The following is a 27,661-nucleotide window of genomic DNA, read 5'->3' on the forward strand; positions in this document are numbered from 1 at the left end:
GCAGGGTTAGAAAGGGGTGAGGTGTGCAGTGAGGTGGGTGAGAGAGGGGGGAGGTGGTCAGTGAGGCAGGGTGAGAGAGGGGGGAGGTGGTCAGTGAGGCAGGGTGAGAGAGGGGGGAGGTGGTCAGTGAGGCAGGGGCAGAGAGGGGGGAGGTGGTCAGCGAGGCAGGGTGAGAGAGGGGGGAGGTGGTCAGTGAGGCAGGGTGAGAGAGGGGGGAGGTGGTCAGTGAGGCAGGGTGAGAGAGGGGGGAGGTGGTCAGTGAGGCAGGGTGAGAGAGGGGGGAGGTGGTCAGTGAGGCAGGGTGAGAGAGGGGGGAGGTGGTCAGTGAGGCAGGGGCAGAGAGGGGGGAGGTGGTCAGCGAGGCAGGGGCAGAGAGGGGGGAGGTGGTCAGCGAGGCAGGGTGAGAGAGGGGGGAGGTGGTCAGTGAGGCAGGGGCAGAGAGGGGGGAGGTGGTCAGCGAGGCAGGGTGAGATAGGGGAGGTGGTCAGCGAGGCAGGTTGAGAGAGGGAGGGCTGAGGTGGGCAGTGAGGCAGGGTGAGAGAGGGGGGAGGTGGTCAGTGAAAGAGAGAGGGCACCAGCAGGCTTAGGGGACACCAGATGACACCCTGCCCAGCCAGAGACTGCCTTGGACACAGGGAAGGGTGATCATGAACCACTATATGTGTATAATTACATACAGTGACGTGAAAAAGTATTTGCTCCCTTTCTAATTTTCTTTACTTTGCATAATTTTGATGCTGAATGTTATCAGACCGAATATTAGATGAAGGGAACCTGAGTGAACGAATAACACAATAATTACATAATGGGACCCATGTCATCCAAAAAGTTATACTTTGGAATGATCTGTCCATAGAACATTCTTCCAAGTGTCTTGATGATCATCCAAGTGCTTCCAGGTGCTTTTTGGCAAACTTGAGTCAACTCTTTGGACGACATGGGTCCCATTATACCTGGCGAAAACCAAACACTGCATTCCACAGTAAGAACCTCATACCAACGGTCAAGCATGGTGTTGGTGGTAGTGTTATGGTTTGGGGATGCTTTGTTGCCTCAGGATCTGGACGACTTGCCTTAATTGAAGGAACCATAAATTCTGCTCTGGTCATGCAGCAAGACAATGATCCAAAACACACAATCGACTACATGAAAATGGCTAAAAAACTACACATTTGAAGTTTTGTAATGGCCTAGTCAAAGTCCAGACCTAATCCCAATTGAGATGTTGTGGCAGGACTTGAAACGAGCAGTTCATGCTTGAAATCCCACAAATGTCGCTGAGTTAAAGCAGTTCTGCATGCAAGAGTGGGACAACATTCCTCCACAGCGATGTGAGAGACTGATCAACAACTACAGGAAGCATTTGGTTGCAGTCATTGTAGTTAAAATGTGGCACAACAAGTTATTGAGTGTAAGGGGGCAATTACAGGGGAATTGGATGTTGCATCATTTTGTTAATTAAAAAAATAAGTATGCTTTTTTTTGTTATTTGTAAACTCAGGTTCCCTTTATCTAATATTAGGTTTTGGTTGAAGAACTGATAACATTCAGTATAAAAAATTTGCAAAAATAGAGAAACTCAGAAAGAGGGCAAATACTTTTTTACGGCACTGCACATTCTGCATTCTATTGATCTCAATATATTGAATTAAACATTTGTCCAGGTGAACATGATGAGAAACCTAAAAAGCCATGAGTTTGACTGCAAGCTACATACAGATGTGGGATCTTCATTTGATCAATCTGTTGTCGCTGACAATTCTCCTGCGCTGCAGGATTTACATAAATTCACTGAAAACAACTAACACACGATTATATTAACTGTATTTCACTGTAAAATAGCCTTATTTTGGCCAGCTAATAGCCTAACCACCGGTCAAAGCAACATTACATCACGGAAAAGTGTGAATGGACTAAATATTCAAATCCTGTTGATGCAAGATTATTTTGCTGCGACAATACTGATCAAATTAAGATCCTACATCTCTAACAACCATTAAAAGGTGCAATATGCAGAAATCACTCCGCCATTTCCTGGTTGCTAAAATTCTAATAGTTCGCCTAATTTCAGTTTATGTGACAAAACACGTAGAGAATCATTGTACCATCTAAACCGCTGTGAAATAGATTTTCAATAGCCAAAAATATTGTTTTTTCAGCTGTTGGAAGCTGGTGTACAAAAACGAAAGTAAAAGATGCAAAAAATAAACTTAAGAACGGGAAACATAGAAATAGCGCACATAGAACAGATCTACCGCTTCTTAAACTTACTTTCAATGAGAATAACATATCTATAACTCACATTTCTATGTGAATTTGGTTGGGTTGCCCAAAAGTTACATATTGCAGCTTTAACAGCCCAAGCACAAAACAAAATGTATATAAAAATTGTATAAAAAGGAACATTGCTGGCTTTTAATACATTGAAAACAATTAACTTGTTTAATTCAACATCCAACTCATTATGCAAAAGCTTGTTGTACAGTACCATGACAGTAAATACATTATTTTTTAAGAATTCTCAAAAGCAGGATTTTCTCTTTCCCATAACGAGTTATAAATGTTGACGCTACCTGTCAAGGACCAGAAACAGGGGTTATTATTAAGCAACAGGCTTATACTATACTTTCAGTATACTTGTATACTATTACAATAGTACTACTACTTCTATAAGCCTAACACAGTCAGACATTATAGATTAAAGAAAGCTGGCGAGTTTAAAATAGTCTCCCACACAAGAAACTTCCTCTCCAAGCTCTGGTGCCATAGCCTGGTGACGAGGTTAAACATACAATATGGAATACAAGTCTTTAATCCACTTCTCTTACCATGCTTGCTGAGCTGCTTTCTGACCAGCATACCCAGTCCCAGCAGTAGTAACAGGCCAGCAGCAGAGGCAGCTCCCACCGCTGCGTAGACCAGCATCCCAGCGGACACTATAACACAACAACCACAGTCACTATCCCTGACTCTATAACACAACAACCACAGTCACTATCCCTGACTCTATAGAACAACCAGTCACTATCCCTGACTCTATAACACAACAACCAGTCACTATCCCTGACTCTATAACACAACAACCAGTCACTATCCCTGACTCTATAACACAACAACCAGTCACTATCCCTGACTCTATAACACAACAACCAGTCACTATCCCTGACTCTATAGAACAACCAGTCACTATCCCTGACTCTATAACACAACAACCAGTCACTATCCCTGACTCTATAACACAACAACCAGTCACTATCCCTGACTCTATAGAACAACCAGTCACTATCCCTGACTCTATAACACAACAACCAGTCACTATCCCTGACTCTATAGAACAACCAGTCACTATCCCTGACTCTATAGAACAACCAGTCACTATCCCTGACTCTATAACACAACAACCAGTCACTATCCCTGACTCTATAACACAACAACCAGTCACTATCCCTGACTCTATAACACAACAACCAGTCACTATCCCTGACTCTATAGAACAACCAGTCACTATCCCTGACTCTATAACACAACAACCAGTCACTATCCCTGACTCTATAACACAACAACCAGTCACTATCCCTGACTCTATAACACAACAACCAGTCACTATCCCTGACTCTATAACACAACAACCAGTCACTATCATTGACTCTATAGAACAACCAGTCACTATCCCTGACTCTATAACACAACAACCAGTCACTATCATTGACTCTATAGAACAACCAGTCACTATCCCTGACTCTATAGAACAACCAGAGTCACTATCCCTGACTCTATAACACAACAACCAGTCACTATCCCTGACTCTATAGAACAACCAGTCACTATCCCTGACTCTATAGAACAACCACAGTCACTATCCCTGACTCTATAGAACAACCAGTCACTATCCCTGACTCTATAACACAACAACCAGTCACTATCCCTGACTCTATAGAACAACCAGTCACTATCCCTGACTCTATAGAACAACCAGAGTCACTATCCCTGACTCTATAGAACAACCAGTCACTATCCCTGACTCTATAACACAACAACCAGTCACTATCCCTGACTCTATAGAACAACCAGTCACTATCCCTGACTCTATAACACAACAACCAGTCACTATCCCTGACTCTATAGAACAACCAGTCACTATCCCTGACTCTATAACACAACCAGTCACTATCTCTGACTCTATAACACAACAACCAGAGTCACTATCCCTGACTCTATAGAACAACCAGTCACTATCCCTGACTCTATAACACAACAACCAGTCACTATCCCTGACTCTATAGAACAACCAGTCACTATCCCTGACTCTATAACACAACCAGTCACTATCCCTGACTCTATAGAACAACCAGTCACTATCCCTGACTCTATAGAACAACCAGTCACTATCCCTGACTCTATAACACAACCAGTCACTATCCCTGACTCTATAGAACAACCACAGTCACTATCCCTGACTCTATAGAACAACCAGAGTCACTATCCCTGACTCTATAGAACAACCAGAGTCACTATCCCTGACTCAATAGAACAACCACAGTCACTATCCCTGACTCTATAGAACAACCAGTCACTATCCCTGACTCTATAGAACAACCAGAGTCACTATCCCTGACTCTATAGAACAACCAGAGTCACTATCCTTGACTCTATAACACAACAACCACAGTCACTATCCCTGACTCTATACAACAACCACAGTCACTATCCCTGACTCTATAGAACAACCAGTCACTATCCCTGACTCTATAGAACAACCAGAGTCACTATCCCTGACTCTATAGAACAACCACAGTCACTATCCCTGACTCTATAGAACAACCAGTCACTATCCCTGACTCTATAGAACAACCACAGTCACTATCCCTGACTCTATAACACAACAACCAGTCACTATCCCTGACTCTATAGAACAACCACAGTCACTATCCCTGACTCTATAGAACAACCACAGTCACTATCCCTGACTCTATAGAACAACCAGAGTCACTATCCCTGACTCTATAGAACAACCAGTCACTATCCCTGACTCTATAGAACAACCAGTCACTATCCCTGACTCTATAGAACAACCAGTCACTATCCCTGACTCTATAGAACAACCAGTCACTATCCCTGACTCTATAGAACAACCACAGTCACTATCCCTGACTCTATAGAACAACCACAGTCACTATCCCTGACTCTATAGAACAACCAGTCACTATCCCTGACTCTATAGAACAACCACAGTCACTATCCCTGACTCTATAGAACAACCACAGTCACTATCCCTGACTCTATAGAACAACCACAGTCACTATCCCTGACTCTATAGAACAACCAGTCACTATCCCTGACTCTATAGAACAACCACAGTCACTATCCCTGACTCTATAGAACAACCACAGTCACTATCCCTGACTCTATAGAACAACCACAGTCACTATCCCTGACTCTATAGAACAACCACAGTCACTATCCCTGACTCTATAGAACAACCAGTCACTATCCCTGACTCTATAGAACAACCAGAGTCACTATCCCTGACTCTATAGAAGAACCACAGTCACTATCCCTGACTCTATAGAACAACCACAGTCACTATCCCTGACTCTATAGAACAACCAGAGTCACTATCCCTGACTCTATAGAACAACCAGAGTCACTATCCCTGACTCTATAGAACAACCACAGTCACTATCCCTGACTCTATAGAACAACCACAGTCACTATCCCTGACTCTATAGAACAACCCGTCACTATCCCTGACTCTATAGAACAACCAGTCACTATCCCTGACTCTATAGAACAACCACAGTCACTATCCCTGACTCTATAGAACAACCACAGTCACTATCCCTGACTCTATAGAACAACCAGTCACTTTCCCTGACTCTATAGAACAACCACAGTCACTATCCCTGACTCTATAGAACAACCACAGTCACTATCCCTGACTCTATAGAACAACCACAGTCACTATCCCTGACTCTATAGAACAACCAGTCACTATCCCTGACTCTATAGAACAACCAGTCACTATCCCTGACTCTATAGAACAACCACAGTCACTATCCCTGACTCTATAGAACAACCAGTCACTATCCCTGACTCTATAGAACAACCAGTCACTATCCCTGACTCTATAACACAACAACCAGTCACTATCCCTGACTCTATAGAACAACCAGTCACTATCCCTGACTCTATAACACAACAACCAGTCACTATCCCTGACTCTATAGAACAACCACAGTCACTATCCCTGACTCTATAGAACAACCAGTCACTATCCCTGACTCTATAGAACAACCAGTCACTATCCCTGACTCTATAGAAGAACCAGAGTCACTATCCCTGACTCTATAGAACAACCAGTCACTATCCCTGACTCTATAGAACAACCAGAGTCACTATCCCTGACTCTATAGAACAACCAGTCACTATCCCTGACTCTATAGAACAACCAGTCACTTTCCCTGACTCTATAGAACAACCACAGTCACTATCCCTGACTCTATAGAACAACCAGTCACTATCCCTGACTCTATAGAACAACCACAGTCACTATCCCTGACTCTATAGAACAACCAGTCACTATCGCTGACTCTATAGAAGAACCAGAGTCACTATCCCTGACTCTATAGAACAACCAGTCACTATCCCTGACTCTATAGAACAACCAGTCACTATCCCTGACTCTATAGAACAACCAGAGTCACTATCCCTGACTCTATAGAACAACCAGTCACTATCCCTGACTCTATAGAACAACCAGTCACTATCCCTGACTCTATAGAACAACCAGTCACTATCCCTGACTCTATAGAACAACCAGTCACTATCCCTGACTCTATACAACAACCAGTCACTATCCCTGACTCTATAGAACAACCAGTCACTATCCCTGACTCTATAGAACAACCAGTCACTATCCCTGACTCTATAGAACAACCACAGTCACTATCCCTGACTCTATAGAACAACCACAGTCACTATCCCTGACTCTATAGAACAACCAGTCACTATCCCTGACTCTATAGAACAACCACAGTCACTATCCCTGACTCTATAGAACAACCACAGTCACTATCCCTGACTCTATAGAACAACCACAGTCACTATCCCTGACTCTATAGAACAACCAGTCACTATCCCTGACTCTATAGAACAACCACAGTCACTATCCCTGACTCTATAGAACAACCACAGTCACTATCCCTGACTCTATAGAACAACCACAGTCACTATCCCTGACTCTATAGAACAACCACAGTCACTATCCCTGACTCTATAGAACAACCAGTCACTATCCCTGACTCTATAGAACAACCAGAGTCACTATCCCTGACTCTATAGAACAACCACAGTCACTATCCCTGACTCTATAGAACAACCACAGTCACTATCCCTGACTCTATAGAACAACCAGAGTCACTATCCCTGACTCTATAGAACAACCAGAGTCACTATCCCTGACTCTATAGAACAACCACAGTCACTATCCCTGACTCTATAGAACAACCACAGTCACTATCCCTGACTCTATAGAACAACCCGTCACTATCCCTGACTCTATAGAACAACCAGTCACTATCCCTGACTCTATAGAACAACCACAGTCACTATCCCTGACTCTATAGAACAACCACAGTCACTATCCCTGACTCTATAGAACAACCAGTCACTTTCCCTGACTCTATAGAACAACCACAGTCACTATCCCTGACTCTATAGAACAACCACAGTCACTATCCCTGACTCTATAGAACAACCACAGTCACTATCCCTGACTCTATAGAACAACCAGTCACTATCCCTGACTCTATAGAACAACCAGTCACTATCCCTGACTCTATAGAACAACCACAGTCACTATCCCTGACTCTATAGAACAACCAGTCACTATCCCTGACTCTATAGAACAACCAGTCACTATCCCTGACTCTATAACACAACAACCAGTCACTATCCCTGACTCTATAGAACAACCAGTCACTATCCCTGACTCTATAACACAACAACCAGTCACTATCCCTGACTCTATAGAACAACCACAGTCACTATCCCTGACTCTATAGAACAACCAGTCACTATCCCTGACTCTATAGAACAACCAGTCACTATCCCTGACTCTATAGAAGAACCAGAGTCACTATCCCTGACTCTATAGAACAACCATCACTCTCCCTGACTCTATAGAACAACCAGAGTCACTATCCCTGACTCTATAGAACAACCAGTCACTATCCCTGACTCTATAGAACAACCAGTCACTTTCCCTGACTCTATAGAACAACCACAGTCACTATCCCTGACTCTATAGAACAACCAGTCACTATCCCTGACTCTATAGAACAACCACAGTCACTATCCCTGACTCTATAGAACAACCAGTCACTATCCCTGACTCTATAGAAGAACCAGAGTCACTATCCCTGACTCTATAGAACAACCAGTCACTATCCCTGACTCTATAGAACAACCAGTCACTATCCCTGACTCTATAGAACAACCAGAGTCACTATCCCTGACTCTATAGAACAACCAGTCACTATCCCTGACTCTATAGAACAACCAGTCACTATCCCTGACTCTATAGAACAACCAGTCACTATCCCTGACTCTATAGAACAACCAGTCACTATCCCTGACTCTATACAACAACCAGTCACTATCCCTGACTCTATAGAACAACCAGTCACTATCCCTGACTCTATAGAACAACCAGTCACTATCCCTGACTCTATAGAACAACCAGTCACTATCCCTGACTCTATACAACAACCAGTCACTATCCCTGACTCTATAGAACAACCAGAGTCACTATCCCTGACTCTATAGAACAACCAGTCACTATCCCTGACTCTATAGAACAACCAGTCACTATCCCTGACTCTATAGAACAACCACAGTCACTATCCCTGACTCTATAGAACAACCAGTCACTATCCCTGACTCTATAGAACAACCACAGTCACTATCCCTGACTCTATAGAACAACCAGTCACTATCCCTGACTCTATAGAAGAACCAGAGTCACTATCCCTGACTCTATAGAACAACCAGTCACTATCCCTGACTCTATAGAACAACCAGTCACTATCCCTGACTCTATAGAACAACCAGAGTCACTATCCCTGACTCTATAGAACAACCAGTCACTATCCCTGACTCTATAGAACAACCAGTCACTATCCCTGACTCTATAGAACAACCAGTCACTATCCCTGACTCTATAGAACAACCAGTCACTATCCCTGACTCTATAGAACAACCAGTCACTATCCCTGACTATACAACAACCAGTCACTATCCCTGACTCTATAGAACAACCAGTCACTATCCCTGACTCTATAGAACAACCAGTCACTATCCCTGACTCTATAGAACAACCAGAGTCACTATCCCTGACTCTATAGAACAACCAGAGTCACTATCCCTGACTCTATAGAACAACCAGTCACTATCCCTGACTCTATAGAACAACCAGTCACTATCCCTGACTCTATAGAACAACCAGAGTCACTATCCCTGACTCTATAGAACAACCAGTCACTATCCCTGACTCTATAGAACAACCAGTCACTATCCCTGACTCTATAGAACAACCACAGTCACTATCCCTGATTCTATAGAACAACCAGTCACTATCCCTGACTCTATACAACAACCAGTCACTATCCCTGACTGTATAGAACAACCAGTCACTATCCCTGACTCTATAGAACAACCAGTCACTATCCCTGACTCTATAGAACAACCAGTCACTATCCCTGACTCTATACAACAACCAGTCACTATCCCTGACTCTATAGAACAACCAGTCACTATCCCTGACTCTATAGAACAACCAGTCACTATCCCTGACTCTATAGAACAACCACAGTCACTATCCCTGACTCTATAGAACAACCACAGTCACTATCCCTGACTCTATAGAACAACCACAGTCACTATCCCTGACTCTATAGAACAACCAGTCACTATCCCTGACTCTATAGAACAACCACAGTCACTATCCCTGACTCTATAGAACAACCAGTCACTATCCCTGACTCTACAGAACAACCAGTCACTATCCCTGACTCTATAGAACAACCAGTCACTATCCCTGACTCTATAGAACAACCACAGTCACTATCCCTGACTCTATAGAACAACCACAGTCACTATCCCTGACTCTATAGAACAACCAGTCACTATCCCTGACTCTATAGAACAACCAGTCACTATCCCTGACTCTATAGAACAACCAGTCACTATCCCTGACTCTATAACACAACAACCAGTCACTATCCCTGACTCTATAGAACAACCACAGTCACTATCCCTGACTCTATAGAACAACCAGTCACTATCCCTGACTCTATAGAACAACCACAGTCACTATCCCTGACTCTATAGAACAACCACAGTCACTATCCCTGACTCTATAGAACAACCAGTCACTATCCCTGACTCTATAGAACAACCAGTCACTATCCCTGACTCTATAGAACAACCAGTCACTATCCCTGACTCTATAGAACAACCACAGTCACTATCCCTGACTCTATAGAACAACCAGAGTCACTATCCCTGACTCTATAGAACAACCAGTCACTATCCCTGACTCTATACAACAACCAGTCACTATCCCTGACTCTATAGAACAACCAGTCACTATCCCTGACTCTATAGAACAACCACAGTCACTATCCCTGACTCTATAGAACAACCACAGTCACTATCCCTGACTCTATAGAACAACCAGTCACTATACCTGACTCTATAGAACAACCAGTCACTATCCCTGACTCTATAGAACAACCACAGTCACTATCCCTGACTCTATAGAACAACCACAGTCACTATCCCTGACTCTATAGAACAACCAGTCACTATCCCTGACTCTATAGAACAACCAGTCACTATCCCTGACTCTATAGAACAACCACAGTCACTATCCCTGACTCTATAGAACAACCACAGTCACTATCCCTGACTCTATAGAACAACCAGTCACTATCCCTGACTCTACAGAACAACCAGTCACTATCCCTGACTCTATAGAACAACCACAGTCACTATCCCTGACTCTATAGAACAACCAGTCACTATCCCTGACTCTATAGAACAACCAGTCACTATCCCTGACTCTATAGAACAACCACAGTCACTATCCCTGACTCTATAGAACAACCACAGTCACTATCCCTGACTCTATAGAACAACCACAGTCACTATCCCTGACTCTATAGAACAACCAGCCACTATCCCTGACTCTATAGAACAACCACAGTCACTATCCCTGACTCTATAGAACAACCAGTCACTATCCCTGACTCTACAGAACAACCAGTCACTATCCCTGACTCTATAGAACAACCAGTCACTATCCCTGACTCTATAGAACAACCACAGTCACTATCCCTGACTCTATAGAACAACCACAGTCACTATCCCTGACTCTATAGAACAACCAGTCACTATCCCTGACTCTATAGAACAACCAGTCACTATCCCTGACTCTATAGAACAACCAGTCACTATCCCTGACTCTATAACACAACAACCAGTCACTATCCCTGACTCTATAGAACAACCACAGTCACTATCCCTGACTCTATAGAACAACCAGTCACTATCCCTGACTCTATAGAACAACCACAGTCACTATCCCTGACTCTATAGAACAACCACAGTCACTATCCCTGACTCTATAGAACAACCAGTCACTATCCCTGACTCTATAGAACAACCAGTCACTATCCCTGACTCTATAGAACAACCAGTCACTATCCCTGACTCTATAGAACAACCACAGTCACTATCCCTGACTCTATAGAACAACCAGAGTCACTATCCCTGACTCTATAGAACAACCAGTCACTATCCCTGACTCTATACAACAACCAGTCACTATCCCTGACTCTATAGAACAACCAGTCACTATCCCTGACTCTATAGAACAACCACAGTCACTATCCCTGACTCTATAGAACAACCACAGTCACTATCACTGACTCTATAGAACAACCAGTCACTATCCCTGACTCTATAGAACAACCAGTCACTATCCCTGACTCTATAGAACAACCACAGTCACTATCCCTGACTCTATAGAACAACCACAGTCACTATCCCTGACTCTATAGAACAACCAGTCACTATCCCTGACTCTATAGAACAACCAGTCACTATCCCTGACTCTATAGAACAACCACAGTCACTATCCCTGACTCTATAGAACAACCACAGTCACTATCCCTGACTCTATAGAACAACCAGTCACTATCCCTGACTCTACAGAACAACCAGTCACTATCCCTGACTCTATAGAACAACCACAGTCACTATCCCTGACTCTATAGAACAACCAGTCACTATCCCTGACTCTATAGAACAACCAGTCACTATCCCTGACTCTATAGAACAACCACAGTCACTATCCCTGACTCTATAGAACAACCACAGTCACTATCCCTGACTCTATAGAACAACCAGTCACTATCCCTGACTCTACAGAACAACCAGTCACTATCCCTGACTCTATAGAACAACCAGTCACTATCCCTGACTCTATAGAACAACCAGTCACTATCCCTGACTCTATAGAACAACCACAGTCACTATCCCTGACTCTATAGAACAACCACAGTCACTATCCCTGACTCTATAGAACAACCAGTCACTATCCCTGACTCTATAGAACAACCACAGTCACTATCCCTGACTCTATAGAACAACCAGAGTCACCACAGGGTCAGAACAGAGCAGATAAACCAAGATGTCACCCTGTAAGGATGATGTCACCCTGTAAGGATGATGTCACCCTGTAAGGATGATGTCACCCTGTAAGTATGGACACTATGCTGTAGGAGTCACATGGCATAAAAAAAACAAGGCGAAATTAGGATTTTATCTAATGTACTACTATTCAATTCAATTCAGTGTACATAATGTAAACAATATTGTATATAATATTTGATGTAAACAAATAGTCAGTACAACCTTGGTCAGAGGTGATGTTTCTTTGGCAAGAGGGCACAAGGTCACTCCACTGTCCCTCTGAGGTGCAGGACAGCTCTTCTGTTCCGTTCACATAGTAGCCTTTGCCGCAGGTGAAGAGGCACAGAGAGCTGAAGCTAAACTCCCCTAGGGGGTGTGAGCAGTTCATGGAGGGTCCCAGGGTTGGTGGCGGGGTTGAGGATGGAGTGGGTGGTGGAGATGGCGGTGGGGGCAATAGGTTCTCACACTGGACCACTGTAGGGGTTTGATCAATCAATCGATCAATCAATCAATCAATTCATTAATCATCTTTTTATATATATTTCCCTCACTCACCTTGGCAGGACGGTAAGTCTTGGCTCCAGACTCCCGATGCGTTGCAATGCATCGTGGGAGCTCCAGTTAGCCAGAATCCCTCATTGCATCGGAGGAGGCAGTGGGAGCTGTAACTGTAGGCAGAATAGGGGTGGGTGCAGTTCATCCAGCCTCTCCGTGGTTCCACCAGCAGGGGGCAGTGACGTACTGAGGAGCAGAGAAAAAACTCCATCAAGGGGGTAGGCAAGCCCCGGTCCTGGAGTGCAGCGGGAACTTCATGTTTTTCATTTAACCGACCTGGAAGACCAGGCGTGTTGAATTTAGGCAATCACTGAACTGATCAATTAGCTCAGTTGGTCTGGTGTGGTGCGTAGTTGGGGGAAAATATCCTGCACAACCTGTGGCACTCCAGGAACAGGGATGCATACCCCTGTACCACATTCACATCCTGATCCAATGAAAGGGAACTAGTAACCAACGAATTACATTTAGAAAGTAACCTACCCAACCCTGGTAGTAGGGTACAGATAAGAGAAGATACTCTGAAGAGCAGAGAAACACACTACATTCACATCCTGATCCATAGAAAGCTAAATGAATACTAATGCTGTAAGTCACCAACCTCTGTAACGACAGATATCTTGACTAAATGTGCATATGAGAATAATCTGTCCCTATTATGTATTTAAAAAGCTTCATTATCGTCCCAGTAGATGAGGGTATGTCTCCAGCATGGTATGAAGATGTGGTGAGTTACCCAGACAGAGGGGGGCTCTCCTGCTCCATGTGCCCAGGGAGGTGCACTCTGTATCAGCCACTCCGTTCAGCGGGAACCCCTCCTCACAGGAGAACAGACACTGGGACCCGTAGTGGAACTGACCATGGAGGTCAGAGCAGTTCATGGAGCCATGCGGGGGAGCGGTTAAGGCGTCGCACTGCTGAGCTGGAGGAATATAAAGAGGACACAGGTTGTGACACACAGGCTCAACCTATTCCCATTATAATCACACATGTATTTATATTTATTTGTTCCTATTATACTATGATATACTGTTTACATTTACATTACATTTTAGTCATTTAGCAGACGCTCTTATCCAGAGCGACTTACAGTTAGTGAATACATTTTTTTTATTTTTATACTGGCCCCCCATGGGAAACGAACCCACAACCCTGGCGTTGCAAACGCCATGCTCTATCAACTGAGCTACATCCCTGCCGGCCATTCCCTCCCCTACCCTGGACGACGCTGGGCCAATTGTGCGCCGCCCATGAGTCTCCCGGTCGCGGCCGGCTGCGACAGAGCCTGGATTCGAACCAGGATCTCTAGTAGCACAGTTAGCACTGCGATGCAGTGCCTTAGACCACTGCGCCACTCACCCAGACAGAGGGGGGCTCTCCTGCTCCATGTGCCCAGGGAGGTGCACTCTGTATCAGCCACTCCGTTCAGCAGGAACCCCTCCTCACAGGAGAACAGACACTGGGACCCGTAGTGGAACTGACCATGGAGGTCAGAGCAGTTCATGGAGCCATGCGGGGGAGCGGTTAAGGCGTCGCACTGCTGAGCTGGAGGAATATAAAGAGGACACAGGTTGTGACACACAGGCTCAACCTATTCCCATTATAATCACACATGTATTTATATTTCTTTGTTCCTATTATACTATGATATACTGTTCCTAATCCTTCAGCTAACCACAATAGTTTAGGTTCTCCGTTCCAAACCCTTTGGATTTATTCAGTGAGGTGAAACAATTCAGAATGTTGCAGATAGAAATGAAGTGAATAGACCGGACACAGTTCCAAATCCTACATGACAATCACATCTGTTCTACACCACACATTTCTATCAGAACCCCCCTGGTCTTACCCTGACAGACAGGAAGGGCGTGGCTCCAGTAACCCAGTGAGGAGCAGTGGGTGGAGTTAGTTCCTACCAGAACAAAACCCTCCTCACACTCCAGGGCACAGGTGGAACCGTAGCTGAACTCCTCCACAGGGTTCCAGCAGTTCATGGAGGCGTGAGGGGGAGCGTTTATAGCGTCGCACTGCACCACTGCCACACACACACAACCAATCAATGTGAAGGTTAGATCTCAACTTGTTTTACACATTTCACCAGATGGGCATATCCTTCATAATGTATTCTTTGTATAAATAATGGTCCTTATCACATTGAAACTCCCTCTAGTTGTTTTGGTATAGCTCACGTTCACATGCAGGTGTGCGGTTGGTCCATTGTCCAGTAGACAAACAGGTGAGGTTGGTGTCTCCTCTCAGCAGGTAGCCCTCCTCACAGGAGAACCCACAGGAGGAGGTGAAGGAGGAGGCCCCCAGGGGTTCCACGCAGGTCATGTTCCCCATGGCAGGAGGAGACAGGGGGCCACACCTCACCACTGTAGTAGGCAGGGTTGGGGAGTAACGGATTATATGTAATCAGTTAGATGTAATCGGATTATAAAAAAACAAACTACTCAGTTACGTTACCAGCAAAAATATTGTAATCGGATTACAGACACTGTACTTTTGAAAAACAAGATGATTACATCTTGGATTACTTTAGAATTCATAAAATATGTTTGCCAAAAAATACATTATGACACCTTTCTGTTTTTTCAATGACATTCAATTCAGCATTGAAAAAAGGCGCAAGTTTAAGATTGTTTGTTCCAAATGAGCGAGTCTAAATACAAGTCAGAGACCTCTATGATGACACACCTAATGATGACCACCAATCAGAGACCTCTATGATGACACACCAAATGATGACCACCAGTCAGAGACCACTATGATGACACACCAAATGATGACCACCAATCAGAGACCACTATGATGACACACCAAATGATGACCACCAATCAGAGACCTCTATGATGACACATCAAATGATGACCACCAATCAGAGACCACTATGATGACACACCAAATGATGACCACCAATCAGAGACCACTATGATGACACACCAAATGATGACTACCAATCAGAGACCACTATGATGACACACCAAATGATGACCACCAATCAGAGACCACTATGATGATACACCAAATGATGACCACCAATCAGAGACCACTATGATGACACACCAAATGATGACCACCAATCAGAGACGACTATGATGACACACCAAATGATGACCACCAATCAGAGACCACTATGATGACACACCAAATGATGACCACCAATCAGAGACCACTATGATGACACACCAGATGTGTTTGATGGATCCTTGTAGTCTTATTCTAATGCTCTCTTGGGGGAAAGTCATCTGATTACGTTACTGAGGTTGGGTAATCAAGAAGTTACATTACTGATTACAATTTTGTCCAGGTAACTAGTAACCAACAAATTACATTTAGAAAGTAACCTACCCAACCCTGGTAGTAGGGTACAGATAAGAGAAGATACTCTGAAGAGCAGAGAAACACACTACATTCACATCCTGATCCATAGAAAGCTAAATGAATACTAATGCTGTAAGTCACCAACCTCTGTAATGACAGATATCTTGACTAAATGTGCATATGAGAATAATCTGTCCCTATTATGTATTTAAAAAGCTTCATTATCGTCCCAGTAGATGAGGGTATGTCTCCAGCATGGTATGAAGATGTGGTGAGTTACCCAGACAGAGGGGGGCTCTCCTGCTCCATGTGCCCAGGGAGGTGCACTCTGTATCAGCCACTCCGTTCAGCGGGAACCCCTCCTCACAGGAGAACAGACACTGGGACCCGTAGTGGAACTGACCATGGAGGTCAGAGCAGTTCATGGAGCCATGCGGGGGAGCGGTTAAGGCGTCGCACTGCTGAGCTGGAGGAATATAAAGAGGACACAGGTTGTGACACACAGGCTCAACCTATTCCCATTATAATCACACATGTATTTATATTTCTTTGTTCCTATTATACTATGATATACTGCTCCTAATCCTTCTGCTAACCACAATAGTTTAGGTTCTCCGTTCCAAACCCTTTGGATTTATTCAGTGAGGTGAAACAATTCAGAATGTTGCAGATAGAAATGAAGTGAATAGACCGGACACAGTTCCAAATCCTACATGACAATCACATCTGTTCTACACCACACATTTCTATCAGAACACCGCTGGTCTTACCCTGACAGACAGGAAGGGCGTGGCTCCAGTAACCCAGTGAGGAGCAGTGGGTGGAGTTAGTTCCTACCAGAACAAAACCCTCCTCACACTCCAGGGCACAGGTGGAACCGTAGCTGAACTCCTCCACAGGGTTCCAGCAGTTCATGGAGGCGTGAGGGGGAGCGTTTATAGCGTCGCACTGCACCACTGCCACACACACACAACCAATCAATGTGAAGGTTAGATCTCAACTTGTTTTACACATTTCACCAGATGGGCATATCCTTCATAATGTATTCTTTGTATAAATAATGGTCCTTATCACATTGAAACTCCCTCTAGTTGTTTTGGTATAGCTCACGTTCACATGCAGGTGTGCGGTTGGTCCATTGTCCAGTAGACAAACAGGTGAGGTTGGTGTCTCCTCTCAGCAGGTAGCCCTCCTCACAGGAGAACCCACAGGAGGAGGTGAAGGAGGAGGCCCCCAGGGGTTCCACGCAGGTCATGTTCCCCATGGCAGGAGGAGACAGGGGGCCACACCTCACCACTGTAGTAGGCAGGGTTGGGGAGTAACGGATTATATGTAATCAGTTAGATGTAATCGGATTATAAAAAAACAAAATTCTCAGTTACGTCACAAGCAAAAATATTGTAATCGGATTACAGACACTGTACTTTTGAAAAACAAGATGATTACATCTTGGATTACTTTAGAATTCATAAAAGATGTTTGCCAAAAAATACATTATGACACCTTTCTGTTTTTTCAATGACATTCAATTCAGCATTGAAAAAAGGCGCAAGTTTAAGTTTGTTTGTTCCAAATGAGCGAGTCTAAATACAAGTCAGAGACCTCTATGATGACACACCAAATGATGACCACCAGTCAGAGACCACTATGATGACACACCTAATGATGACCACCAGTCAGAGACCTCTATGATGACACACCAAATGATGACCACCAATCAGAGACCACTATGATGACACACCAAATGATGACCACCAATCAGAGACCACTATGATGACACACCAAATGATGACCACCAATCAGAGACCACTATGATGACACACCAAATGATGACACCAATCAGAGACCACTATGATGACACACCAAATTATGACTCCAATCAGAGACCACTATGATGACACACCAAATGATGACCACCAATCAGAGACCTCTATGATGACACACCAAATGATGACCACCAATCAGAGACCACTATGATGACACACCAAATGATGACCACCAATCAGAGACCACTATGATGACACACCAAATGATGACACCAATCAGAGACCACTATGATGACACACCAAATGATGACACCAATCAGAGACCACTATGATGACACACCAAATGATGACCACCAATCAGAGACCACTATGATGACACACCAAATGATGACCACCAATCAGAGACCTCTATGATGACACACCAAATGATGACCACCAATCAGAGACCACTATGATGACACACCAAATGATGACCACCAATCAGAGACCTCTATGATGACACACCAAATGATGACACCAATCAGAGACCACTATGATGACACACCAAATGATGACCACCAATCAGAGACCACTATGATGACACACCAAATGATGACCACCAATCAGAGACCTCTATGATGACACACCAAATGATGACCACCAATCAGAGACCACTATGATGACACACCAAATGATGACCACCAATCAGAGGCCACTATGATGACACACCAAATGATGACCACCAATCAGAGACCACTATGATGACACACCAAATGATGACCACCAATCAGAGACCACTATGATGACACACCAGATGTGTTTGATGGATCCTTGTAGTCTTATTCTAATGCTCTCTTGGGGGAACGTCATCTGATTACGTTACTGAGGTTGGGTAATCAAGAAGTTACATTACTGATTACAATTTTGTCCAGGTAACTAGTAACCAACAAATTACATTTAGAAAGTAACCTACCCAACCCTGGTAGTAGGGTACAGATAAGAGAAGAGAAGATACTCTGAAGAGCAGAGAAACACACTACATTCACATCCTGATCCATAGAAAGCTAAATGAATACTAATGCTGTAAGTCACCAACCTCTGTAACGACAGATATCTTGACTAAATGTGCATATGAGAATAATCTGTCCCTATTATGTATTTAAAAAGCTTCATTATCGTCCCAGTAGATGAGGGTATGTCTCCAGCATGGTATGAAGATGTGGTGAGTTACCCAGACAGAGGGGGGCTCTCCTGCTCCATGTGCCCAGGGAGGTGCACTCTGTATCAGCCACTCCGTTCAGCGGGAACCCCTCCTCACAGGAGAACAGACACTGGGACCCGTAGTGGAACTGACCATGGAGGTCAGTGCAGTTCATGGAGCCATGCGGGGGAGCGGTTAAGGCGTCGCACTGCTGAGCTGGAGGAATATAAAGAGGACACAGGTTGTGACACACAGGCTCAACCTATTCCCATTATAATCACACATGTATTTATATTGATTTGTTCCTATTATACTATGATATACTGTTCCTAATCCTTCAGCTAACCACAATAGTTGAGGTTCTCCGTTCCAAACCCTTTGGATTTATTCAGTGAGGTGAAACAATTCAGAATGTTGCAGATAGAAATGAAGTGAATAGATCGGACACAGTTCCAAATCCTACATGACAATCACATCTGTTCTACACCACACATTTCTATCAGAACCCCCCTGGTCTTACCCTGACAGACAGGAAGGGCGTGGCTCCAGTAACCCAGTGAGGAGCAGTGGGTGGAGTTAGTTCCTACCAGAACAAAACCCTCCTCACACTCCAGGGCACAGGTGGAACCGTAGCTGAACTCCTCCACAGGGTTCCAGCAGTTCATGGAGGCGTGAGGGGGAGCGTTTATAGCGTCGCACTGCACCACTGCCACACACACACAACCAATCAATGTGAAGGTTAGATCTCAACTTGTTTTACACATTTCACCAGATGGGCATATCCTTCATAATGTATTCTTTGTATAAATAATGGTCCTTATCACATTGAAACTCCCTCTAGTTGTTTTGGTATAGCTCACGTTCACATGCAGGTGTGCGGTTGGTCCATTGTCCAGTAGACAAACAGGTGAGGTTGGTGTCTCCTCTCAGCAGGTAGCCCTCCTCACAGGAGAACCCACAGGAGGAGGTGAAGGAGGAGGCCCCCAGGGGTTCCACACAGGACATGTTCCCCATGGCAGGAGGGTTCAGGGGGGCACACCTCACCACTGTAGTAGGATACAGGTAAGATAATAGAATATTATTTTTGTTTTCCCCTGTTCAGACGTTGCTGACGCATGCCAGATCTTACAATGTAACAGCTAACCCAGTGCTTCCCAAACTTTTTCACTGATGTCCCCCTTTCATCGTTGGGAAACATCCCGCGCCATGGATTGGACAGAAAAAATCCACATTTTAAAGCTCATTTCCTTCAGTTCTACATATTATGCCATGTCTTGTGTGTTCATGCGATATCTGAGTGACTCAAACATTAAATGGGATTTTTAAAAAACCTAGCTAGAAAACTTCAGCTGGCTTGGTCTTGTTGATCAACTGGACATTTCTGACAAGTTATAAACAGGAACCACTGAGCTAATGCTAAATGTTATATTATAGATAAATGTCACATATGTTATAGCAATCTGATGCCTTGACGGCACGGTCGAAGACGTGGCACACAACCATTGGTTGATGAGATGATTGTCTGAGCAGGGGAACACGACCAAGGTAAGATGAGATTTATAGTCTGTTTCCACAGAACATTCACACAACGTCCACAGAAGGCACTGAGTTTATCAAGGCCAGTAGTCTTCCATAAGCTGATAATGTACCATAGGTTGATACAAGCGTTGATCAAAGTATGTCATAAGTATTCATAACCATAGATATACAGTGCGTTCGGAAAGTATTCAGACCCCTTGACTTTTTCCACATTTTGTTATGTTACAGCCTTATTCTAAAATTGATTAAATTGTTTTTTCCACTCATCAATCTACACACAATACCCCATAATGTCAAAGTAAAACCATATTTTTAGAAATGTTTGCTAATTTATAAAAAAAAACATAAAGAATATATCACATTTACAGAAGTATTCAGACCCTTTACTCAGTACGTTGTTGAAGCACCTTTGGCAGCGATTACAACATCGAGTCTTCTTGGGTAAGACATGTTGCTGCACAGCTATTTTCAGGTCTCTCCAGAGATGTTAGATCGGGTTCAAGTCCGGGCTCTGGCTGGGCCGTTTTTTTTTTCGTGGCCCCCCCCACCCCCATCAAATTAGCCTGTCCCTGCTCTGTAGAGATGAGGCAACAATGATGATTGTAGAAGCTGTAGATCAGAGGTAGTTCCTGGAGTGCAGTAAGATATGGTCCCAACAACGCTCCGCACTGATGTCACACCCTGATCTGTTTCACCTGTCTTTGTGCTTGTCTCCACCCCCCCCTCCAGGTGTCGCCCATCTTCCTCCATTATCCCCAGTGTATTTATACCTGTGTTCTCTGTTCGTCTGTTGCCAGTTCGTTTTGTTTCGTCAAGCCTACCAGCAGGTTTTCCCCCCTTGCGCCTGTCTTTCTCAAGTTCCTGTTTTCTAGTTTTCCCGGTTTTGACCATTCTGCCTGCCCTGACCCTGAGCCTGCCTGCCGTTCTGTACGGTTGGACTCTGTTCTGGATGACTGACCTCTGACCTGCACTTGACCTGTCGTTTGCATGCCCCCTGTTTTTAAAATAAACTTCTGTTACTTCGACACTGTCTGCATCTGGGTCTTCTCCTGAAACGTGATAACTGAGCTACTTAGTTAATTCATCAGTTCAGTGATGGCTTAATTCAAAACACCTGGTCTTCCAGGTTGGTTAAATTAAAAACATGAAATGCCTGCGGCACTCCGGGACCGGGATTGCTTACCCCTGCTGTAGATGATAACCCTCTGTAGATGGCAAAGTAGTTTTTAGAAGATGGCAGGGGCGCTGATGCCATCTACTCAAAAACCAGTCGTCCCAGTTCCCTTGTTCTTCACTCTGATTATCTAAGCACTCGATTCTTCTGTAGTAGTAAATATATACTTTACAACTGTGTTTGCCAGTAAGTTATCAATGTTCAATATTTCTAGCTTTCTTCTAGGTTTCTTTCTGCTTCACAGTAGAAGTCTTCACGGGTCCAACAGCCCCTAAAATTCTGAGCAGGTCTGGGTCCTAAATTCTGACACTGCGCCTTTACAACTCCTGTATTAGCTGACCGATATAGCAGAGCAGGATTATTAGTGCACTGGGCCTTTACTACTCCTGTAATCAGGGCTGGTCCTGGCCACAGACTCTTTCTACCATATCCTATATCTGCTACATGATTTATGTTAGATGTTTTTTGGGGGACAGAACGTTGGTGGAGCATGGCAGCAATGTGTCTCTCCAATAGCACCCTGGAGAGGCGCGCTGGGAATGGACAAGCGACAGCAAAGGGCATTCAGACTCAGGGGGTCGCCAACAAACTCCCAACCCATACAACATTTTTACATTTACATTTTAGTCATTTAGCAGACGCTCTTATCCAGAGCGACTTACAGTTAGTGAGTGCATACATACTTTTTTTTATTTTTCATACCCCCATGGGATTCGAACCCACAACCCTGGCGTTGCAAACGCCATGCTCTACCAACTGAGCTACATCCATGCCGGCCATTCCCTCCCCTACCCTAGACGACGCTGGGCCAATTGTGCGCCGCCCCATGGGTCTCCCGGTCACGGCCGGCTACGACAGAGCCTGGATTCGAACCAGGATCTCTAGTGGCACAGCTAGCAATACAATGTAATGTAAAGAAGTTAGGGACTGTCTTTAGTTGTTGTTTTTTTAATGTTAGGGACTGTCATAAATAGCATGGGCTACATATGGTTGACAACATGGCTGACAACATGGTTCAGATAAAGTGGGGCTCAATCAGAGAAAATGATTTTTGGTCACCACGGTAACAGCCAGGGTTCAGTGTTCTGTGTTCTGTGGTCAGAACAGGATGTTACAGCAAAAGTGACAGTTGGAAAGTATTTCATCAGGTCACATTTCACAAAGAACACAACTATTTCACAGTTGAACATTTTAAATAGTGGAGATGAACAGTTGGGTGCGGTCAGGTCAAGGACTGGGAGGAACCACAGTACCTTTGTTGCACTTCTTGATTTACTATCACATTGTCATTTCTTTTCACTTTGACCTGACATTCAACAGGTGTATTAGTAGCTACTATCCCATGGTGACAGTGATAAATACCTGTGCAGGTGGAGACGTTGCCTGTCCACTGTCCTGTGTGGTCACACTGAATCATGTCTGGTCCTATTAGGTCAAACCCCAAATCACAGCTGAATTCACAGGTGGAGTTGTAACTGTGCAGGGCGATGGGGTCACTGCAGTTCATAGTCCCTCTATGAGGACCACTGTCCAGCGCTGGACACTGTTTGACTGAAGGGGGCAGTAAGAGAAATGTTGTTTAAACTCAATAAGGGAACAAAAATCTATGTCTCAAGCCTAAAATGCTGGTTTGTGAGCAGCCTCAACACAACGTTATGTGAGCAGCCTCAACACAACGTTATGTGAGCAGCCTCAACACAACGTTATGTGAGCAGCCTCAACACAACGTTATGTGAATTTGAATTAGGCAGGCAGCCCTCTGTTTTAATAAGGAGGCGGGACCCCATAGCGTTAGCTTTAGGAACATCTTTAGTAAGATAAACCGGACATAGTTGCAGAGGCATTATGGGTACTGTAGTACCCTCCTGCTCTCCCATACCTTGGCACTGAGTGGCAGGGTGGTCCCAGAGCCCTGTGGCCTGGCAGAGCAGTTGTGGTGCCCCCAGCAGCTGGTATCCCCGGGCACAGTGGAACTGACAAGAGGAGTTGAAGGCAAACAGCCCATGAGGATGGTCACAGTTCACTGAACCCTGCTCTGGGTCCGACACAGCGTCACACTCTACGGCTGACAGAGAGAGGCAGAGAGACTAGATTATCAATGACAGCAAACAAACATACTGCACACTAACACGTCATCGAAGCTGAACTCAGTTAACTGTTTTGGTTCACCTCTATACAGAAAACCATGGTATTATTCCCATGGATGAATAAGAATGGTTCAGACCTTATGGATGCATCGTACAGGTTAGCTCACCTTCCTGGCACCGGGGGCCCTTGAAGCCAGGGTCACACTGGCAGGTGTAGTCCCCTATGTTCTCTAAACACTCTGCATGGATGCTACAGCAATGCTGTGAGCAAGACGCTACACAAACAGGGTAGTAGACAAATAGAGGATTTAAAGAAACTACACACACACACACACACACACACACACACACACACACACACACACACACACACACACACACACACACACACACACACACACACACACACACACACACACACACACACACACACACACACACACACACACACACACACACACACACACACACACACACACACACACACTCACACACACACACACACACACACACACACACACACACACACACACACACACACACACACACACACACACACTCACACTCACACACACACACACACACACACACACACACACACACACACACACTCGTCTACCTGTGTAGCAGAGGGCCCCCTTCTTTTTTGTGCATCTCTCATCGTTCCACTTGGCTTCATCCTTTCCTCTTTTGATGTAGATCTCCACACAGTCCTGTCCGTCCCCGACGTTGTTGGGCTCCCCGGTGGCCCAGTTCTCTGCCTCTTTGGTCAGGGTCTTGTTGGTGCCCATCCAGGTCCACACCTCATTCACCTGATTGATTGACGGAATGTATTTATTCAATAATACAAAAAAAAAAAAATATATATATATATATATGCAACCACAGTATAAATGAAATAGCGATGCATTCAAAAAACAATAGAAATGTACATTAATAAGTCAGCGACACATTTCTGCTAGATGGACCTCTTGTGGCAAGACATACAGACGATCTGGCGGTCTACAGTACACTCCTGTTGATAAAGTAACAGATGAAGGAACCAAACCTTGCGGAGGCCGATCCAGTAGTATTGTGAGTTCTTAGGGAGCATGGTGTTGAGGTAGACGATTTCCTCCTGGTTCTGGATGGCCACCATGTCTGTGTAGTGCTGCCTGCACCACTGGCGGGCTGAATCCCAGTCCAGATTCGGGTTGGTACTGTAGTTGTAGGTCCAAGCCTGGACACCTCCTATCTCACTGGTCAGTAGGTCTCAGGGTAATAAAAACAGAGTCAACACTTTCCATTAAAGGTGCAATCTGCTGTTGCTACATTTATTTTTGGTACTTTCAGATTAATGATATATACTCATTGATTCCTGAAGAATATATTTTATAAATCCCTCATGAGCTTAGTGCACTTTTAAGTTGCTCTTATACCTGCGTAGCAACGCTGTAACTAGTAACATTGCACTTTAGTAATTCCTTGCTTGATTTGAGTGGTTTTGGTTATTAAAAGAAAAGAGAACATTTCTGTCTGATAGTCAGGCAGTTGTAAACATCAGGTTGCTCTGTCTTACCGTGGTAGATTGTGATCAATAGAGTCACCAGCAACCTATTATATAGGCTCTGTCTGAGATAGTTTGACCACTGAAGCATCTGAAAGACATAAAAATATATAAACTCTAACAATAATCAAATTGGATTGTACAATTTGACTGAACGTTATGATACAGTAATGCATAATAATTTGCAATAGTACAGGAATAATCATTAAAAAAAACCTACCTCTTCGTCAAGATTGGGGAGATAAAATGTGCTGTTTTCATGACATCACACCCATCCAAATGGACTGTGTAAGAGGTGCAATTTCCTTTCAGAGTGAGTCTTCACTATACTGTGCAATGTGCAGCATTTACTAATCTGATGATCAAACTGTCTGCGCGCTGTCTACTGTGAAAAGTGGTCTTATCACGGTTGAGGTGTTGTAGCCATTTCCTGCAGTGCCCTCTAGAGTCCTCATGGGTGGAATGTTATTAATATATTCTTCATTATTTCATCATTAATAAACAAACAAACAAAAAATGTCAAACGGTTTTGTTATATTTCAGTCTTCTGTGATGTACACTACCGGTCAAAAGTTTTAGAACACATATTCATTCAAGTTTATTTTATTTTTTTTTTTTTTACTATTTTCTACATTGTAGAATAATAGTGAAGATATCAAAACTATGAAATAACACATATGGAATCATGTAGTAACCAAAAAAGTGTTAAACAAATCTAAACATATTTGAGATTTGAGATTCTTCAAATAGCCACCCTTTGCCTTGATGACAGCTTTGCACACTCTTGGCATTCTCTCAACCAGCTTCATGAGGTAGTCACCTGGAATGCATTTCAATTAACAGGTGTGCCTTCTTAAAAGGTAATTTGTGGAAGTTCTTTCCATCTTAATGCGTTTGAGCCAATCAGTTGTGTTGTGACAAGGTAGGGGTGTATACAGAAGATAGCCCTATTTGGTAAAAGACCAAGTCCATATTATGGCAAGAACAGCTCAAATAAGCAAAGAGAAACAACAGTCCATCATTACTTTAAGACATGAAGATCAGTCAATACGGAACATTTCAAGAACTTTGAAAGTTTCTTCAAGTGCAATCGCAAAAACCATCAAGTGCTATGATGAAACTGGCTCTCATGAGGACCGCCACAGGAATGGAAGACCCAGAGTTACCTCTGCTGCAGAGGATAAGTTCATTAGAGTTACCAGCCTCAGAAATTGCAGCCCAAATAAATTTTTCACAGAGTTCAAGTCACAGACACATCTCAACATCAACTGTTCAGAGGAGACTGTGTGAATCAGGCCTTCATGGTCGAATTGCTGCAAAGACACCAATAATAAGAAGAAACTTGCTTGAGCCAAGAAACACGAGCAATGGGCATTAGACCGGTGGAAATTTGTCCTTTGGTCTGGAGTCCAAATTGGAGATTTTTGTGTCCGCTGTGTCTTTGTGAGACATGGTGTGGGTGAACGGATGATCTCCGCATGTGTATTTCCCAACGTAAAGCATGGAGGAGGAGGTGTTATGGTGTGGGGGTGCTTTGCTGGTGACACTGTCTGTGATTTATTTAGAATTCAAGGCACACTTAACCAGCATAGCTACCACAGCATTCTGTAGCGATACGCCATCCCATCTGGTTTGGGCTTAGTGGGACTATCATTTGTTTTTCAACAGGACAATGACCCAACACACCTCCAGGCTGTGTAAGGGCTATTTTACCAAGAAGAGTGATTGAGTGCT

The 27,661-nt window shown here is 44.1% G+C and overlaps 1 protein-coding gene across 1 annotated transcript; it reads right to left on the bottom strand.

Annotated features, from left to right (window-relative positions):
- Positions 1-2,430: 2,430 nt before the first annotated feature.
- Positions 2,431-26,233, bottom strand: selp (selectin P). The gene is made up of 18 exons (XM_084163501.1): positions 26,148-26,233; positions 25,940-26,018; positions 25,430-25,632; positions 25,001-25,193; positions 24,549-24,656; positions 24,174-24,359; positions 23,657-23,845; positions 17,746-17,931; positions 17,406-17,591; positions 16,916-17,101; positions 15,501-15,686; positions 15,161-15,346; positions 14,671-14,856; positions 14,048-14,233; positions 13,312-13,497; positions 12,979-13,230; positions 2,829-2,936; positions 2,431-2,573 (listed from the first exon to the last, which is right to left on the bottom strand). The coding sequence occupies exons 2-18, from the start codon at positions 26,016-26,018 to the stop codon at positions 2,512-2,514; spliced, it is 2,868 nt and encodes a 955-aa protein (XP_084019627.1). The 5' UTR covers positions 26,148-26,233; the 3' UTR covers positions 2,431-2,511.
- Between the last annotated feature and the right edge of the window lie 1,428 nt (positions 26,234-27,661).

This window comes from Coregonus lavaretus (genome assembly GCF_964263955.1).
Source record: "Coregonus lavaretus genome assembly, chromosome: 6".
NCBI classification, from domain to species: Eukaryota; Metazoa; Chordata; class Actinopteri; order Salmoniformes; family Salmonidae; genus Coregonus; species Coregonus lavaretus.